Genomic DNA, 19658 nt, shown 5'->3' on the forward strand with positions numbered 1-19658 from the left:
CTCCGATCAATATTTCATGTCAGGGAGCTGGGGGTCACTCCTCCAAAAGAATGCTCTTTACTCACTTCTTGCCCCTCGCTTTATTAAGACGCGGGACAAAATGTATAACGCCCCCACTCCGCTTTAAAAGTGCTTGTGAAAGCATGCCAGTCACCACCTCTAACATGACCATCAATTTCTTGTAATGGTGGCCAATGGAGGGAGGATAGAGGATTACTTTTAGTGCTCCGATGATCGAACGAGTGTCCACTCTGACCCAAAATGCCCAAATAACTCAGGTCTAAGAGTGTGGAAAACAAAGGATGTAGAGATAATGAAAGATTAATATCTGATCGAAGAAGAACAGTATGGTTTCAAGAGGGATCATCAGTTTTTTACAGTAGAGATTTAGAAGCATAATGCCATTGACATTTCACGTTTCACCAATATTTAATATATATAGCCGCAGAAAAAAGTAAGAGACCAATCCAAATTTTCATTTCAAATCAGTATTTCTAGATGTATCGTGGTCATTCCAGTCCAGTGTTTATTGAATTCCAACAAAATCAAACCTCGTGGGTGACAAAGTCTTCCAATAGCAATGTAAAAACTGACCGAATCAAGGTTATCACATGAAAATATATTTTTTAATTTTCCTGAAATCATATACTGATGTATTGCTGAAAATTAAAATGAAATCCTTTATGTGCAGTATTTGAGGCCTGAAAAAAACAGAGCATATTTTCTGTCATTTGACCTGTTTCTCCAGTTTTTTCATTTTATGCAAATAAATGCAAATAGAAACATATTTTTATTTAAAGGGGCCATATGGCACGAATATGTTTTTCTGTGTCTTAGGTGTGTTATAAGTAACCCATGCATGTATACACACGTAAAATTGTAAAAATAAAGTGTTAGAACAAAAGATGCATTCTATCTAAATGCGAATGCTCACCCAGACCTGCCTGAAACGCCTCGTGTAACCACACTCCCACAAATCTACGTCAGTTCGTGGTATGAATTTACTAAGACCTCCTTAATGTATACACATGTAAGGTGGGCATACCTGTCAGTACAATTGCTTTGGAACCTGAAGTTCCAAATATGGTAAGGCGTTACATTTCCAGCACACGCTTGCAGTATTCGACAAATCATAGCACAGTGATGAGCTATGTAAAAAAATTGCACGTTTCAGAGAGGCGGGGCAAATATATATTCCAAACATGCATGGTATGTGGCAAATACAGTTGTTTTTTCCTTAAATCGTGTATACACATTGCATCACATCTGAAACAAACAATACTATTCGTTTTAGCTGTGTCATATGACCCCTTTAACAGTTGTGAGAAATATTGTTAGTTGTTCACAAAATCAAAACAAATCTATAAATCTATAAATACAACAGTAAATTCAAAAGAACTGTAAATAATCTTGAAATTGTCTCTTCATTTTTTCCACAACTGTATAGTTGATATTGTGCTTGTAAAATAAATTCAATGAACATCATGAATGGGCAATTCCGTGAAAATGTCAACCTTACCAGGAAAAAATAAAGTTTTTACCAGCGGTTTTTACTATGGTAACAGCACAGATTTTAACATTTGGTGGTTCAAATACCCATGTGAGATCTCTCTTCAAACTTGTAAAGCATTTGTTTTATGTTTAGTGCATGATTTTTCATAGTCAGGTAACTCACATCTATAACGCTACATATTCCTCATAAATGGACACATGAAAATTAATATAAAGTAACTATTTTACATTTTATAAAGAGGCATCCCTTCTCCATTCATTGGGTATTTTGTTATTGTACTGCACATTTTATTTGAATATCGTGTTTCTAATAATTATTCCAACTGGTCAGGTTCACACACACTGTTTGTGATTTTGATACATGAGTATGAGACAGCAAAAATAGAGAAATTTCAATGGTTACATGAACTTACAGAAATTTGTTACTATTTTATGAGGTGCTTAATTCGCATGTATAAATTGTACAAAAAACGCATCATAATAAGAAAAAGCAATACTAAAGCCCCTCCCCAATCCCCACCCCTAATCCTAACGTCAGTGGCGTACTAAAATATGTGGATAAGATCATACTAATTCATACTAAATAGCCACCTCTAAAAAAAGATAAGAATTTCCTCGAGATTGTTATCTCGTCATTTAAAAAAAAGCGCTTCCCCGCCAAAGACGAGTTTTACGGCAATCAATTTTTTTTTACTGTTTTACAGCAGGTGGCGCTATTACACACATTTGGGAAAAAGTACAGAATCCCAGAACCTAGAATGTATATGTTTTAGCGATTTTAATGATTGTTCTGAGTGGAATCTGAGTGGAATCTTTGACAAAAAACGATGTTTGATCAAAGTGATGCATTTTTGAAGAAACCTACCCACATCTACGGAGTGAAAAAAAAAAGAACAAATGAAGATAGAAGAATACGGTTTATTTTGTTTAAAAGCTGAGACTCTGTTCTTTCATATTGTTTGTCCATATATTCCATTCCATTCCATTTTCTACCGCTTATCCGAACTACCTCGGGTCCCGGGGAGCCTGTGCCTATCTCAGGAGTCTGTCCATATATTCTTTACAGAAAATTTACTGTGAGCCATTAAAGTTGGGTGAAAATGTTAAAAAACGCTGGCGTAGGCTGGCAACTTTTTTCAAAGAGGCTGGCGGCGAATGAGTTAAAGTAGTAACCTTCCAAATGAAATTTCCGTCATCATTTACTCACCCTCTTGTCATTTCAAACCTGTGTGACTTTCTTCCGCAGAACATAACAGAAGATATTTTGAAGAATGCTGTTAACATTGCATTGGTTACAATAGAAGTGAATGTGGGACTGTGCTGTTCTGTTACCAACATTCTTCAAAATATCTTTCATGTTCTGCAAAAGAAAGAAAGTCATACATGTTTGAAATAACAAGAGGGTCCTTAAAAGTGAACTACTCCTTTAAGCTTTAGAAGAAGCGAATTTTGAGAATCGGCTAATTCAAGCTGTTTATTTGAGTAAAGCACTGTTTCAATGTTAAATTTGCGTTCATAGAAATGCTGCCATCTTAAAAAAATCATTTTAAATGTACTCTGTGATATATATCAACTATGGCTAAAAGGCTGAACAATGTTTAAACATTTCCTTGACTTCCAGACTAAGCTGAAAATGTCTTGTAACTGCAGTAGTCAGTATCAGACAGTTATTTTACTACTGTTTTCAGATACATACACTCAGACTCAGCCAGCATACAGCTTGCAGCACATCTTCCATTATTTATTCATTTGTCCTGCCCCTGTGCTGTTTATACAGAGTGCCTTTTTGCCCACTGGGTTAAAAGACAACAAGGTCCAATACACCCTCACACATCACCATCGCCTTTGTTTCTCTCTCTCCCGCCTTCAAACTCTCTCTCGAGTTTTGACAGCATTGCCTCTGTTCAGTCAAGCTTTTAAGCCTTAGGGAGAAAAAGAGGTCGAGAGACAGAAAGAAAGCAGCCTCGTCTTCACCCCCCATTTTGCTCCTTCACGAGTAAAACAACATCAAATCTAAACAATCTTTATTAAAACTGCTTTATTCATGCTGTAGACACAGGCAATATCAGTGGACCATGACAACACCGTCTAGCCTGTGAAGGCTATCTTAACCCTTCAGAAGCTGTCTTTGTGTATGTGTTTGTCGTCTGTTTTTGTCCTTAACACCCTCTCTCTTTCGTATCTGCATATGACACATCCCAGCACTGCTTTGATAGAAGCAGGCCATGTGGGACCTTTTACACAGGGAGGTGAAATTGCCATAGACGCCGTGTCACACGCGCAGCGTCTTCCCTACGGGCAGAGGAATGTGCTTCATGAATTTATGTTCCTTTTGTCCCATTGTTATGACCCCGGCGGCTTTCTTATCATAAACTCTAACCTCTTCATGACATCCAGGGTTGTAAGAGTTATCATTGTAGACGGAGTGAAGACGCCAACCAAACTAATGCGAACTAGAGTGAACTCAATTCTAAATGAATTTCTACCATGAAAACCTACTCATGCCTCGAACACCTTTGCACTATTTTTCAATGTGACTCCTTGGACACAAATGTAGCGATTAGACTAGAAAAGCATGGTTCTAGAATTGTAAAAAACCGCATTTATGGACAAGTACAATACATTTATAGAATTATATGGTACAATAAGGTTGTATTTGTTAACTAAAGTAAATGCATTAAATAAACTGAAATAACAATTAACAATATTTGTCAACACTTTATTCTAAGGTGCCCTTGTTACACGTTACATGTGTTTCTTATAGTATTTACTGTACATTATGCATGATTACATGTAACTACACCAAAACCACACCCTAATTCTAACCCTATAGTAAGTACTTATAGTTCATTATAATTACTCACTACTAAAATGTTTAAATTCACAGTGATACAGGCACTGTAAAATAAAGTGTAATCCAACATTTCTACCGTTTACTTCCTTTTAAATTCATCATGTGCTAATACATTAAAAAAATTATAAGTTGTAACTGTTAAAGGGACAGTTCACCCAAATAGGAAAATTCTGTCATCATTTTCTCACCCTCAGATTGTTCCAAACCTGTATACATTTTGTTGTTCCGGTAAACAAAGGAAGATATTTGGAAGAATGTCAGTAACCAAACAGATCTCACTCCCCATTGACTCCCATAGTATTTACCTGTATTTTCCCTACATGGCAGTAAATGGGGGATGACATATGTTTGCTTACTGACATTCTTCCAAATAGCTTCCTTTGGGATATATATGAACTCCTTCAGTACTATTTAACAAGCATCTCAGGGAGCTGGTTGATAAAATGTCAAGAGTACAATTTTTACAAATTCAAAATGTGGTTCTTTTAAAGATTTTGTTTTTGTAGGTGCAACATAATTCCCGTAAAGAAGTTACATTTTATTTTATAGTTTTAATGAGTTTTGTTCTAAAATGTACCATAAATATAAATAACCCTAAACGTATGAACAGTATGCAGTGAGCATTTTGCATGCAAAGTTTTCCAAAAGTAAACGACTGAATTTGACATTATTCTGCTGAGTAAGACACCACAGACACACACAGGCATTTGTATCAGAATTTCACCTGATCTTATAGAATAATGTAGGTATTCCCGAAATTTCGAGCAGCAGCTTCAATCCAGCAGACTGATAGCTACTGGCAGTCTGTTCAGATTTGCAGTCTAATTAAAAACATTGGGCCAGCTCATTTATTTGAGCCGTCACTAGAGAAATATTCAGCAGCCCTGCCAGAGCGTATTAGAGCTGGTGGTGTGCGTTCACTTCATCACACTGCGCCGGGCTACGAGGATAACCCTGATGAACGACACTGTCACAAGACCCCATTGTACCGGAGCGCCTCAGACGGTAATTTACTGCCGTAAACAACACGAGGGGCTCGCACGTAAAGACTTGCGTTAATACGCGCACACGCGCAAATTTACACACACTCACATATGCAGACTGATCTATGACAGAGATGTTATTTATCCTGCTCTGCCTTTTCTTTCTTTAATGAGGGTCCTGTTATTACCGCAATCAATCAGTTCAATCGCACAATGTTTAATTCAGTGTGTGTTCTCACCGTAGTTGCCACAAGAGAGCCGACCGTGTGTCATTGTCAGCCCAGGGCTGCATTCCAGTTTAACACGCAAACACGGATTGCATTCGAGTGCATGCGGGTCGAGTCTATTGCATTTCAAGCTTTAGTGATTTACAATCAAACATTGATTTCTTTAAGAAATCCAAGACCCGGTTTAATTATGATCGTATAAAAATAAGAAGAATGTAATTAATCTCTGTTGTTATAATACTTAAACATAGCAGTTGGCCTTGTTGCACAGCGTTGAATCCACTGCAATATAGCGCATTGTAAATAATCATTTGCCGTTCACCCCGACACAATCACAAATTTTATGCCCATATTGTCCCGGCAGAAGTGCGATCAATAGAAAAGCAGCTGAGCACCTTCATTACACAGCTATGATATCAGAGGACCGGCGAGATGGTCGATCTGCATTCTACCCGCTCCCATTTGAAAGAGCTCCATCATTCTATTACTATTGATCAGAGGTGCAAGAGACGCACGGAAACCTGCAGTCATTTTCAAGAGTAATAAAGACTCAGCTGGATAATACCGATACATATAAATGAGCGTTTAAATAATGACCTGCTTCCATACGCTGGCTTTATACAGATCAATGATGAATTAAAGCAGCCAATCAATGCTTTTGATACAACCAAGTGAAGGGCAACTGAGTTTTAGCCACAAATATATATAGCAGAACACTGTTACAATGTACTGTGTTATTGAGAAATGTATTATAACACAAACATCAGTTTTTCAAACGCACAAACTGTACGTTTTCCCTTCTTTTCAGAGCAAGAGACTGTTGAATGTGATTGATGCTTTAATAACATGATCAAATATTAATGCGAGTTTTACAGCTGCGCCGAATTTCTTTCTCCATTACTGGATATACCACCTGTGGACCTTGTTTTGAAAATGTATCGTTTAGGTTGATGTCCATTTGTTTTTTGAGCAGTTTTATGCTTATTCCAATAACGTCAACCCTTGTCATTACAGCCAATCGGTGCACTCAACCCAAAGAGGGCTGCATTCTTTTCGGAACGCTTTGAAACTTGGGAGGACGACCAGGTGCCCAAATTCCATTATGGCACACATTATTCAACCTCCAGCTTCACTCAGATGTGGCTGCTTAGGATGGTAAGCATGCCTATATCCTTTTTCCTGCAGTTTTTTTATATATTTTATTTCTAGCATCCGTGTTACGAAAAGAAAAAACCCAGTCTAATTGAAATGCTTGATTTTAACTTTCATTTTATAATCTGTTAAGGCAGGGCAAGTAAACAGACGTGTTAGTGATCCAAATGATGTTTCACTTTTAAAAGCGTTCAAACAGACAGCATCTTTGTGCTCTTCGTTTCTAATGCAAAATGTTTCACATTCATCATGTGATCTGTTGTGAAACCCATTGCAACTAATTGTTGTTTATAATTGGGCATGTGTGTCTGCTCAGTCAAGTTGATTTATTGTAATATTGAAATGTAGGCCGTACAAACACACAACGCATCGCTCATCCTCCCCTCAGCGTCTGCTTTCTAATATGAGAGAACAAAGATGAAACGCTCTGGAAGAAGGCGGTAAAATACTTCTTGAATCTTGAAGATGCTTAAGATAATTCGACTTAATTTTGCTTAATATTACAGTACTGATAAGGTTTTATAATCTCTTGTAGCACTAAAAAAAATATAAAATACATGGTCGCTCTTAATAAAAAAAATATTCAGTCTTTTACATGCAAAGATGTTCTCGGTCAAAGATAAAAAGGTCAGCAACCGACTCCTGGCCAATTCTGTAATTGTTACAGTATCTCACTTTCATTGCTGTTCCCTGTTGGCCCATTGCATTGATCCTTTTCCATTATTATCAGGCTTATCCCAAATCCACTTCACCAAACACCCTAATTCACGGACCGCAGCACAAATCGCCAACCTGCTGGTGATATCTAGGCCGTTGGCGGAGAAAAGCATGGCGTTAAATTCAGTCAAGCACCCAAAAGCCTCTGTGTAATGAGGGTGTTTTTCTTTCATGGTGTGGCTTACCGGGGTGCTATTCACTCTAATTGCGTCCCTCTCATCAGGGAGGTATTGTTTCAGAAGGACCGTCTATTGATTCTCCACAAACAAGATTAAGCATGATTAGAAAAACAAATAATGCACTTGTAAAGGTTTTAGTGTCTGAATGGGGTTAATAACAGGTTTGTTTAGCATTCTAGGGGTCTTCTATTGGAGAGGAGGATGTCATTTACTGCACACTAATAAGGATCATATTGTAAAGGGCTTTGTTGGTAACAGCAGGCAGAGATACTAAATAGCACAAAATAAATTGTAGGCCTAAAACTGATCAAAGTAGACGGTTATTAAATCCATGAATATGGGAGATTGTGAGCTTCGCACAATGGAATTTGCCCTGTAGTGACTTTTTAATCCTTCTTTTAGTGTCACTGTGTATGGAAAGTTAGCCGTTTCTGCTCTCTTCTGTCCGCAGGAGCCCTTCACGACATTCTTCCTCAATTTCCAAGGTGGAAAATTTGACCACGCTGATCGTACTTTCTCCTCTGTGGCTAGAGCCTGGAGAAACTGCCAGAGGGACACATCTGACGTGAAGGTAAGTTCTCATATGTCAACATGTGCACAGATAAAAAAGTGAATCAAATTTCAATAAAAAATGCCTCTAGTAGAGTCACCCATGCACAACGATGCTATTACGACATATCCGCTAGTTTATATTTTTGTGTATTTTAATTGTTACTTGCTCATATTTATACGCACACATGCAAAAAGCTTCGCTTGCGCGCATTTACTGTCATTCAAGCATCAGTCGGTTCGAACCTGGATTTGTTTTTTGTCTCCCACTGCTATTTGGTTTTCACAAATGTGGAGGCTATTACATGATTAGACGTTTCTCTAGTGAATTGACTTCCTTTAGGTAACTGGAGCTCGCTTGGGGCTTGGTGTGAGGGCAGTCGTCATGGCCCCCATCACCTCTCCATAAAATCTGGCCCTAGCACATGTACAGTCACAACCAATCCTTGTCATGCTACCATGAAAGCGTCAAGGGTCCTTGATCAAAGCTTTAAGCTAATCTCGATTTCGAACTTCCCCCTTTTCCACTCTTACACTTTCCATTGCGAAACCCTTCATAACCCTCAGCTGAACCCTTTGTCGCCCGAAGTCAGATCCCAAATGCATACTGTAGGCCCTTAAAGTGCAAAATAAACGTCCAGCCTTCTTGAAATATTCATTGCAACAGACAGCCATTTTGTTAGCTCATTGCCCTCATTTCGATAATAAAACACACGACTCGCCTTACACTGCCACATTTGATACCAAGAGCTCATTGAGAGCCCGGTTTGGTTTCTGGCTAAGGTTGTCACTGTGGATCAGCATAATAGGATTGGCACAGATCAAAACCAAATGGAAGAGTTGACCAAAACAGGCAAACTTCCAAATCACCTTCAGTTTTTTTTACTTTGAAGCTGTGAAACATTTCAGCTATGTTTTACTTTTCACTTCAACATAGAAAGGTCCCCATAGGTGCAAATGAGAAGTAAAGTGCCCTCAGATGTAATAATGTATCAATTTGCCATAGTGTTTCTCCTTTTCTCAGTAAAAAAAAACACAGCAGTTCAACCACATGGAGAAGCACCCCCTTATTCTATCAAGAGGTGAAAAGCCTTAAGCAGTTTTTGTGTCCAGGCTAAAGAGAGCAATAATGGCCTAAAGCCAACCTGATCCTGTCTGTCTCTAGCCAGGCAAACTCTGGCCCGACCTTTAACCTCCATCCTCTGACCCGCTGCATTGGCCTGAAAGGACTACGGACACTGAAAGTTTCCCCTCAGGGGAATCAGTGCAGGCCTAAGAGGGGGCCATGGGGCACCCCTCTCTATTGACCCACAGCAGGACAGGATTTTGGATCACAGGTTTTGCCCTCTGACCAAGCCTGCTCAAGGGCCATTGCACATAATAGCTCCACACGAACCTCGATCCAGCTTTGTCTCCCCCCACCATCACCGGCTAAGTGGCTTTGGGTCTTTGTGCCGCCAGAGAAGACGCCAAATTTACGCCAGGCTCCATAAATGAACCTCAGGGCGCCTGGTGCAATTGTAAAATCTTGACCTTTTTGTTTTAAAGACTTCGTTTTAAAGAGAGGACCAGAAAGACTAGTTTTGAACTTCTGTAATTTGTTTGCCCACCTAATTGGCCACTCTCAGCGCACTTTGGAGTTGTGTTGCTCTGTAAATTAACCTTTGGGTTTGGGGAGTGTAATAAAAACAGAGATATAGATGCTACATATTTAGATGATTTTAGGTGCGTTTAGACATAAAACAATCTTAAATCTGTACCAAATATAAACTTTAGTCTTGGGACTTCTTGCTCTTAGATGTAGACTAATTTGTAGTAGATTTCCAATGATACAGTGTGTGTATTACAGAAATCTCAGTTACTTTCCTGTAGCTCGGTGGTAAGAGCATTGCGTTAACAGCTCAAGGTTGTGGGTTCGATCCCAGGGGATTGCACATACCTTTGTAAAAATGTATAGGATATTGAAATGTAAGTCGCTTTGGATAAAAGCGTCTGCCAAATGCATAAATGTAAATGTACTTGTCCTCCCAGCGGTCGAATGTTTATACTGAACAAAAGCTTTTTCAATTTGCCCTTTAAGTATTTTGATCTGCCCTAATATAACTTTAATAAATAGTGAGCATTTTTCTTATTCCTTATTCCTAATGTGTTATCTCTCTTCCTTTGTCTCTCACAGGAGTTGATCCCTGAGTTCTTTTACCTCCCAGAGATGTTTGTCAACTCCAATAATTATAATCTAGGAGTGATGGATGATGGGACGGTGGTGTCAGATGTGGAGCTTCCACCGTGGGCCAAGAGTCCTGAGGAGTTTGTGCGCTACAACCGACTTGTACGTATATTCACTTTCTCAATCTCAACCCCATCTCCATCTTTCTCTATCTTCATTATTAAATTGCTGTTAAAGTGCTGATGGCAAGTGACCATGGCTAGCCCTTCTGCTTGTGATTGTGTGTGACCTGTTTTATGCTGATAATTACAATGCTGATATCAGTCTGACTCTCCCATTAATCATCACACTCACATACATACACACACACACACACACACAAAACCCCCTCTCGTTCAATGTCACTGTTTCCACACACACAGGGAAACAGATTTTTTACAGTTTACCCCTCTGTCTATTAATGTACCTTCAGTTAAATCATTTAGTCTACATAGGCTACACATCTATATCTACATCTACTTTTTTTCAAATGTATATGTATTTAGACATACAGTTTGCAAAATATGTGGTAAGAGAACAACATTTATATCGCTACTGTCCAATCATTTTTGTGATTTTTGTTTTATTTTTGCGATACATCGTTACCTTTATTCACCCTTAATGTTTGTCAATGGGTTTTGCAAATATCCAACCAATAGAAAAAGTGCCTGTCTTCTTTGACAACACAGCATTTAATCAATTAAAAAGTACAGTGCTTCTTCCATGTCCCAAAAAACAGCAAATTTGGGCATCCAAAGTTTTGGAAGGACAGCAGTGACATTAAAAGGTACAGTTCACCCAAAAATAAAATTCTGTCCCACATTTAAATTTGCATTTAGTCATTTAGCAGACGCTTTTATCCAAAGCGACTTACAAATGAGGTAAACAAAGAATGCAATTGGAACAACATCAGGACAACAAAAAGCATAAGTGCAATAAAACTGGTCTCATTTAGCCTACCACTATATACAAAGCTAAGGTTTTTTTATAGAAAGAGTAGAAAAGAGATGGAAGTCAGATCTTATCGGCCAGGTGCCGACGGAAGAGCATGTACTCATCTTCAAGTTGTTCCAAATCTGTATAAATGTCCCAAATGATATTTGAGTGAATGCTTGTAACCAAACAGTTCTTGACCACAAATGACTACCATAGTAGGAAACGTTACAATGGTATTCAAAAGTGCCCCATAACTAGTGTTGTTTTTGGGGGCCTGTTTTAATTTTTTTATCTAGTCTTTGTGTCAAGCTGTCATTTTAGTTTTTATTAGTTTTAGTCACGTTCATACTCTTTTTAGTCTAGTCAAGTTTCAGTCGACTAAAAGTTGGAGCACTTTTAGTAATGCAATTCTATTTAACCAAGTCAATATAGTACCTAGTAGTAAAGACGAAACCAAAATTTTATTTTACCCAAACCCATTTCAAACAAGGTTATCTTATTATATTATTGTTACCTTATAGACTCAAGAATACATCCATTCCAGACACGGAAGACACTTTGATATGAATTTATGGCCATCGGTAGGGGTGGGAATCTCTAGGCACATCACGATGCGATTGGACTATGGTTCAGAGGGCCGCGATGCGATGATAAAACGATTCTCGATGTATCTTTTTCCTATACAAATTTTCATTTTCTTGCTGTGTCACTATTGAAATCCTCCTGAAATATCCTTTAATAATAAAACAAATGGAAGTGATTTTGCAAGTCAACTGGAAGGTTACATTTGCCAGCATTGCAAAGAACCAACAGGAAAAGAGTGACTGCCCACAGTGCCCTGTAGTAGCATACCGAATGCAGTAAATTATTGCAGACTTTTGTTACACATAGCACTCGAGCTAGAGAGAGGTTTAAAGTTTGGTAGCACTGGCCAAACAGTAGGAGCACAAGTATAAATTGTTGGTTGTCATTATAAAAAAAAATTATGCAAGTGCAGTTCATCATGAAAAGGCAGGTAACTGACAAAAGACATTCATGTTACATACAGATGGATAAAATAGAGCCTTATAATTATTACACTACCTTAATTTATTACATTTTTCTAGATTTGTGTTTTCCCTTTTTACTCTACAATATTGGTATATTTGTCCACATAAATTACTGTAGTATACTATAATATTTACTCTAGTAAACTGCAGTAAAATTCTTAAATACTACCTTGTTTTTTAACTTTACTATAGTATACAGTGTTTATCAATTTACTAAAACGGAACTACAATTTTCAATTGCAAATACTATAGTTCACTAAAGTAATTTTTGTCTGAGTGTTCAATTTAACGGGACTTTTATTTTCGTCACGTGATAAAGGTTTGTTTACGACAATATTAAGTAATTCAATTAATTTACTGTACACAGCGCATTACTGTGTAACAAATATAAACATGCATAAACATTATTGATATTTAGCTCAAAAAATAATGTTTGTACAATATCCGCTTTTAAAACAAAATATTGTCTTAATTCAGACAATTGTGTGTAGACATTTACATTTATCCATTTGGCAGACGCTTTTATCCAAAGCGACTTTCATTGCATTACACTGTACATTTGCAATCCTTTGGGATCGAACCCATGACCTTGATGTTGCTAGCACCATGCTCTAACCACTGAGCCACAGAAACGCTTTAACTGGTAGTGTGCGTTGTAAGACTCTCATAGTTGTTTTACACATTGGACATGTTGGCTTCTGCCATTAGTAGGTTCTTCATCTTTATGTGATCAATAGGAAACTGTTATTTCCTTCCCCTCAGCATCTTACCTGCAGTAGAAACACACAGAATAGTTTCACATCGAGATCCAACTCTAAAACCCTGGTTCAGTCTGTGGATATCTATGAAGATGCCACAGATAAGCTATTCTAGATAACAGTAGACATTCTACAGTAATGACTCCCACTGTTTTTATCCTCATTCTCAAACATGCCCTCTTTCTGTCATCGGTTATTTTACACTTATCCCAGAAACCTCTCATTACCAGAAGCCCCTCTCCTTTGTGTTTGCGAGTGTGTTGGGGTGGGTGTGGGGTTTGCGTGAGCACTACTGATGACTTATCGCTGGCATTAGGGGATGTCAGCTGTTCCACTCTGCTACAATGGGCTACATTTGTAATGAGGGCACACACTCAGTCAGAGATCGACACAGCAGCAGAGAGCTAATGGCCTGCTACAGTCTTTAGCTCATCTGTCACTAATGGCCAGAAAACAGCATGATGCGCACACATGGTCATTTATGTTCTATAGATGATTAACAGCTAATTAAACTGCATTCTGCACCAGTCACGCTAAACGCGTGCTTGCAGAAATAACAGCACTCGCCAAAACATGCAGCGGAACACACTGCTCGTGTCTTCAGAGGAGGAAAATAGACCTCTATATCAAACTTAATGCAAAAGTCTTAAAACAGAATGAATTTGGTAGTAATAACATTTTCAAAACAATGGGCTTTATGTACGTTTTACTTCCGCGTGTTATGAGTAGAAACCGTGGCAGTTTCCGGTCTGGGAAACATAAAGTTAAAATTTGAAAACAGCTACATTTAGCAGATGCTGTACATTACGGCTCACAGCCGGTCTTTTATAGAAGTGCTGTTCTACCGTATTTTAAGTGATACTTTCATTAGTTAACATTTCGTTATATCACTCCAGAAAGGTCGGCACATCTATTTTCGTATTTTTCCATTTCTCTCTGCTTTAAGTCTCCCCATCCCGAAACTGCTTAGGGTTCTGAACGCGGAAGTCACACATGCATAGAGCCCATCTCAAAGGGTTTTGTAAATATTTTATGTTCCAGCAAATTGATGACTAATTATGAATGATGAATTCATCAAAGCAATCTAACAGCAGTTTGTGACATACTCATAAAATGTTGAATCTTTTAAATCATGCTCATGCATGTCACTCAGCACGACTTTCAATATACATACAATTTGTATGTATGCATATATTTAGAACCTGATATCAGGGGAATCGTACATATTTATGAGGAGACAAAGCCAACATTACCACAAACCAAAACATCACCGGCGCAAAGACAAATTTAGCTAAAATGCATACATTTTATTAGGTGGCTATGCAACTATAAAGGCCCACCCTCACCCTGCCCCTTATCATAGCGTCACGGGGAAAGGCAAATCATACTAAAACGTATAAATTAGATTTGTATGAGTTCACACAATGAGCCACCTCGTAAAATAAGTTTAAATTCCCGTCAGATTGTGTTCGTACTTATACATAGTGTCACAAAAATAAATTTGAAAGACACTTACTATTGAAATACATTAGTCGAGTGATGAAAATAAACACAAATTAATAGATCCAATTTTGTAACTGTGTCACAAATTCCTGTGAGACTGTGTTTGAATTTAGACAGTTTCATTTGTACATTTTTGAGCAATCCACATTCTTGTTTTCTTCTAATAATCGTACATTATCGTACAATTCACATTGCATAAATTCTTTTGAAATTGCTGCACAACTCGTAAACCTGCCAACCATCTGCAGTTATTTGGAAAAACGTCAAAGCGTTGCTTAACAGCTTATATCAGCTAGCCACTTACTCACCTTACTGGTTAAACCAGTTGATATGGTTACTTTTACTGTAAGTATACTGTACAGTAAACGGTTAAATACACACTTCACTTTTAACTCTTTCCAAGAAGTCTTACAGTAAATGCAACACTATCTCTCCTAGTTTTCAGTTCTGCTACAGTAAATGTTTACGGTTTAAGTGAGTTTGTGGTTCACAGAGCATTGGAGATACATGCGTCTAGTGATGTGCTTTAGATCTGAAACAGACTCTTCTCTCCTCATTCTCTTCTCTCGGTGATGTCATGAGACACTGAGATCAGCAGCGATTGTTGTTTTTACCATGGGGTCGAGGGAGAGGTTAAGCACTTGATCCAACCCGCCAGATAACAGCTCAGATCTGGCCACTGTCATACTAAAGAACATTCCGCATTACAAGACTTATCCTTCATCTCATATTTACCCAGATATGAATTCAATAGTAAAGGTTATTCTAGACTGGACCTGCAAGAGATTTTCAGGCATTATAAGAGAGATTGTTTCAGATTAGATCAGATCAGTTGTTCTTAACTTGGTAGATGATGTTATTGAAAGCACTTGCTTATCATGTGTTGATGTCGATGATAGAAGTGGCAACAGAGTCAGAAATGTAAGCTCTCTGTTGAGCTTATACTGTATATATTAGTGCGACTAATTAAAAAAGTCAATGCACATTTTTTCATGTATTTCTTCCTTTATATTAATTATGTTTGTATTTTAACACTTTTATGTTATGAGTGAACTCTTCAAAGAAGCTGCAGCCTGAGATTTTAATACTGTTTTTGAATCATTCACAACCGTGTTAAAAACAACAACTCAACAACAAATTCTTAATTTCCTAATTGTTTTGATTTGCGAACATTTTTCATAGAATATTGTGATTAATTGCAATAAATATGATATATGATTCAATATATATTTAGTTAATTCTTCTACAGTTTAAAATCAATTGTCAGTCCTGTTATTTATGGTTGTGTGAATCTCCTGCTAAACTTGAAGCACTGCCAAACACAATTGGCCTTTTACTAGAGAAGTACCACATTTAGTCTTTCAGATTTTGTTTGAGTAAAAGTGGGTAAACTACTGAAAAATCGTTCTAAGTGCAGGTTTCTGAACATCAGCCAATGTTTTTGTATGTCCCTTTACTGCACTCAAACAACAGCTGGTAAGAGCTCTCTGAACACACACCCACAAACCACCAGCACTAGACTCGGTTGATACAGAAGAATACACAGAGACTAATACAAATGACAAGCATCATCAGAGAGCACACACAGCTTTCTAATAATAATACCCATATGACCTGAACAGAGGGAGCCCCAGTAGCCTTATACCAACCAGTTAAGAATTTAACTTTTTTGCAAAATTCAAATATTGCATAAAACATTAAAGAATTAGGTCAAAACAGTCAAATAGAACAAAATCTAAAAAAAAAACTGCATATATAAAATATAGAGAACCCAGGCAAGCAGATTAGGATGCTGGCTGGCTAGTATGCTTGTATAAACAGAATGCTACAGATGAGGCGCTATCAATCTACCTCTGTGTAATTTAAAGCTGTCTCTGTATATTAATGTGGCAAAGTAGACAATATTTTAACATTAAAAATGACACGCTTTAGCTTTAAAATGATCATCCATCTTTATGCAGCTCTTCAGTGTTGTGTAATAGAGACAGGCAGTTACGGCTTTCAGGCCAGAAGAAACACAAGACCGTTGTAGCAATAACTAGAAGTATTTCTATTAGGTAACTATTTGGACGGCAGTACGTGTAGTTTTATGCTGTGGCATTTCTGGAAGGAACAGTCAAGTCTTTTACAGCGCTTTTGATGCTCTTGGACTACACTGAAGACTTCTACAGCTGTGACCAATAACAGAATCGCCATTAAATAGGGCTTGCGCTTTGTTGAGAGACAAGTGTCTGTTTAAGTTGAGAAAAAACACACTCAGGATCAGGCGTACACCCGTGAACACCGAGTCCTGAGGTTTGTCAGATTTATATGTTGACAGCTTTTTGCACTTTCTTAAGAGAGGTGGGATTCAGTGCAAGTCCGTTATGTATTCTTGCCTTATGTGGGAACATAATATTCTAATGGTGAGGTCACATGATCATATTTGAGGATAGCCCAGTACTTGTTAGTGTCTACATACTACGCATGTAACTGCTGACATTATCTAAACTGTGAGGATGAGTCTGTGTCGTGTCTTACAGCGAACAACTTCTCGGTTTCCCACAGCCCGTCTGTAGGCTGCGTGTCTCCATGAGAGGACCACAGACGTCTGCGATGTCAGAGGTCATCAGTGTTTGCATTCTCCTCTCATCTCCTCATGCATTCTTTCTGTTCAAACAACGACAGCTACAGCCGTATATTCATTCCTCTCAGCTCACACAGTGCCTTTCATCACAGCTGCTAATGTGGCTACTGTACAGTAGATGCACCAAAAAAACATTATTTACGGAATTTCTTTATAACAGAATATACCTTTATAATAAATAGCCAGATTCAATTCGCAATGTGCTAAATAAATGTGTTTAGGCAAAATGTCTGAAATGGAGGGGAACATATTTTCAAAACACAAGCATCTTACCATTTAAAAGGTCAAAAAGTCCCTTTCACCTTTTTCCTGCGCACTGTTTCTCTGTCCTCCTGATATGCACGCTTGGTTTCAGTGCAGAGAATTACAAGTTCAGGATGTCTGCGCTGTTGCCTTGCTTGCTATATGTGGAGATTTTGGTTATAGTTATATTTATTATTTTTTGTATAATGCAGCGCAAAGTTCAGTTTATGTAGAATCATGCGCATGTACAGACAAAGTGTTAATTCATATTTATGCCCAAACATTCAGTAAGTGACAAATGTTTCATGTTTCTCTATACCGGTCTCACCGCACAGAAGATGCAGAGAGATGTTATCCTGCACTGAGTCATAGTCAGACCTCGCGCTCATATGCGCCGGGGGTTTCGGCACCCAACCCTAAAAATGACCCATTAGTTTTCATCATAAATAATCTTTTTGTTGTCGCAGTGCGTGCTCGTCTGCTATGCACTGCCCAAATAACCAAAATGGCATGATCCCCATTGCATAACACCTCTGCGAAGAATGGACTGTGAGATTGGTAGATGACTCCTTTGAATCTTCGACAATTCGGGGTCATCTCTACTGTGAACCATTCGCTTTTTCCAGTAAAACTATAACAACATTCCTTTTGAAATAGTTTGACACATTTCTCTGATTGAGAAAGCATGATGCCCTCTGACGGTCTTTCTCATCTTGTATGAAACATTCTTAAATTTGTCCCCTAGTGAAGGATGGGGAGAAACCAGATATTGTTGCCAAGCCCCTTTAATTTCCACTGCTAAAGTGAATGGCTGTCTAATAACACATCCAGCTAAGTTGATTGAAATCTTAAAAATTCAAGTTTACATATTTTTCTTTCTGACTGTTGAAGCAACTCTCATGTGACACGCACGTCATTCAGTAGTGGAAAAGGAGTTAATGTAATAATCTTAAATGGTTTTTCATGACCGGTACAGGTTAATTTAGCATGCAAGTTAAATCCTTTTTTATTTGTTTAATTGGAGAAATGAAATGTTATCTTTGGACGGCACAGCTTGTTGCAGGCTGGCCACACTCGGTCAGTGGGCTACGAATTGAGAACCGCTGGCATGGACTGCACATTAACACCTCACTGTGTGCAAATCCTTTACAGAATTCTGGAGTCTGACACATTAGTTTGGACATTTGATCCATAGTGAGCTTGTGAGGTTGTTTTTCCAATGTTAAAATTTTTCTATTCCTGTTTGTTGGCTGATTTCCTATTTAAGTATGCTTTTTTAGGTGCTTAGTTTGAGTAAAAGACCCTTAGCAACATTGGGTCAACCAATGATGTGGGTTTGGGACGGAATGTTTGTGGCATTTTGAGGGTAATGTTTAGGAAACCTGTTGAACCTTTTAAAATATTGAATCTATATTGAAATATATGTGGCGATGAATGCACGGTCACTACACAGAAGCTTTAAAGATTATTTGTTGTTTACAAGAATTCATCTTTAAAATATGATTTGGGTTTGTGAACCCACATCCGCATGTTTATTTCTATTCCAATTTTTGATGTGAAATGGAGTACATATGTCTGCACAGCCTCCACTAGTGTTGTCATGAGCTGCTTCCCGATGACCTCTCCACCTCTGTGATGTCATGAAATAGGGAGTGGAGCCTGAGAAATACAGTAAACCACTGATACACACATGGGAATTTGGTTGCAAACTGTGCAAAACAGCTGCCTGTTGATGCACACGTGCACATGCATGTTTGCTGTGGGACAGGATCAAATAGGGAAGACGGTAGAAATAGCCTTGGATCTCTCTTTCACGGGCATTCATTCAAGCATGCACTGTGAATACATGGAGAAATTAATTTTCAGCATGGGTGCAAGTCAATGGCCTCTCTCGCTCGCACACATACAATCACTCTCTCACCCTGTCTGCATTTCAAACCAACTTCTGACAAGGACGACAAGTTTAGGACATCCATCATGGAAATCAGTGACCCCAGATATCAACATTCACACCAACAGCAGAGCATCTTAATTTACTGCTCCTTCATATGACTCTCCTGCTTAACTTCTGGGAATTCTCAGGGTCACCTTAAATGTACCCCAGCTGTAATAGACAGATAAAGATCTCATGAGTGATATTGGCCTGGGCTTTTCTAAGGTTATG

The 19658-nt window shown here is 38.2% G+C and overlaps 1 protein-coding gene across 3 annotated transcripts in view; it reads left to right on the plus strand.

Moving 5' to 3' along the window:
• lrba (LPS responsive beige-like anchor protein) overlaps positions 1–19658 on the plus strand; it is a 212073-nt gene that overhangs the window by 161472 nt on the left and 30943 nt on the right. For all 3 annotated transcript variants that reach the window (XM_056738897.1, XM_056738916.1, XM_056738906.1), the window contains exons 44-46: positions 6591–6731; positions 8076–8195; positions 10350–10502. In XM_056738897.1, coding sequence (XP_056594875.1) covers positions 6591–6731; positions 8076–8195; positions 10350–10502 — 414 coding nt within the window. The remainder of the gene's footprint in view (positions 1–6590; positions 6732–8075; positions 8196–10349; positions 10503–19658) is intronic.

Source organism: Triplophysa dalaica, chromosome 2, assembly GCF_015846415.1.
Source record: "Triplophysa dalaica isolate WHDGS20190420 chromosome 2, ASM1584641v1, whole genome shotgun sequence".
Taxonomy (NCBI): domain Eukaryota; kingdom Metazoa; phylum Chordata; class Actinopteri; order Cypriniformes; family Nemacheilidae; genus Triplophysa; species Triplophysa dalaica.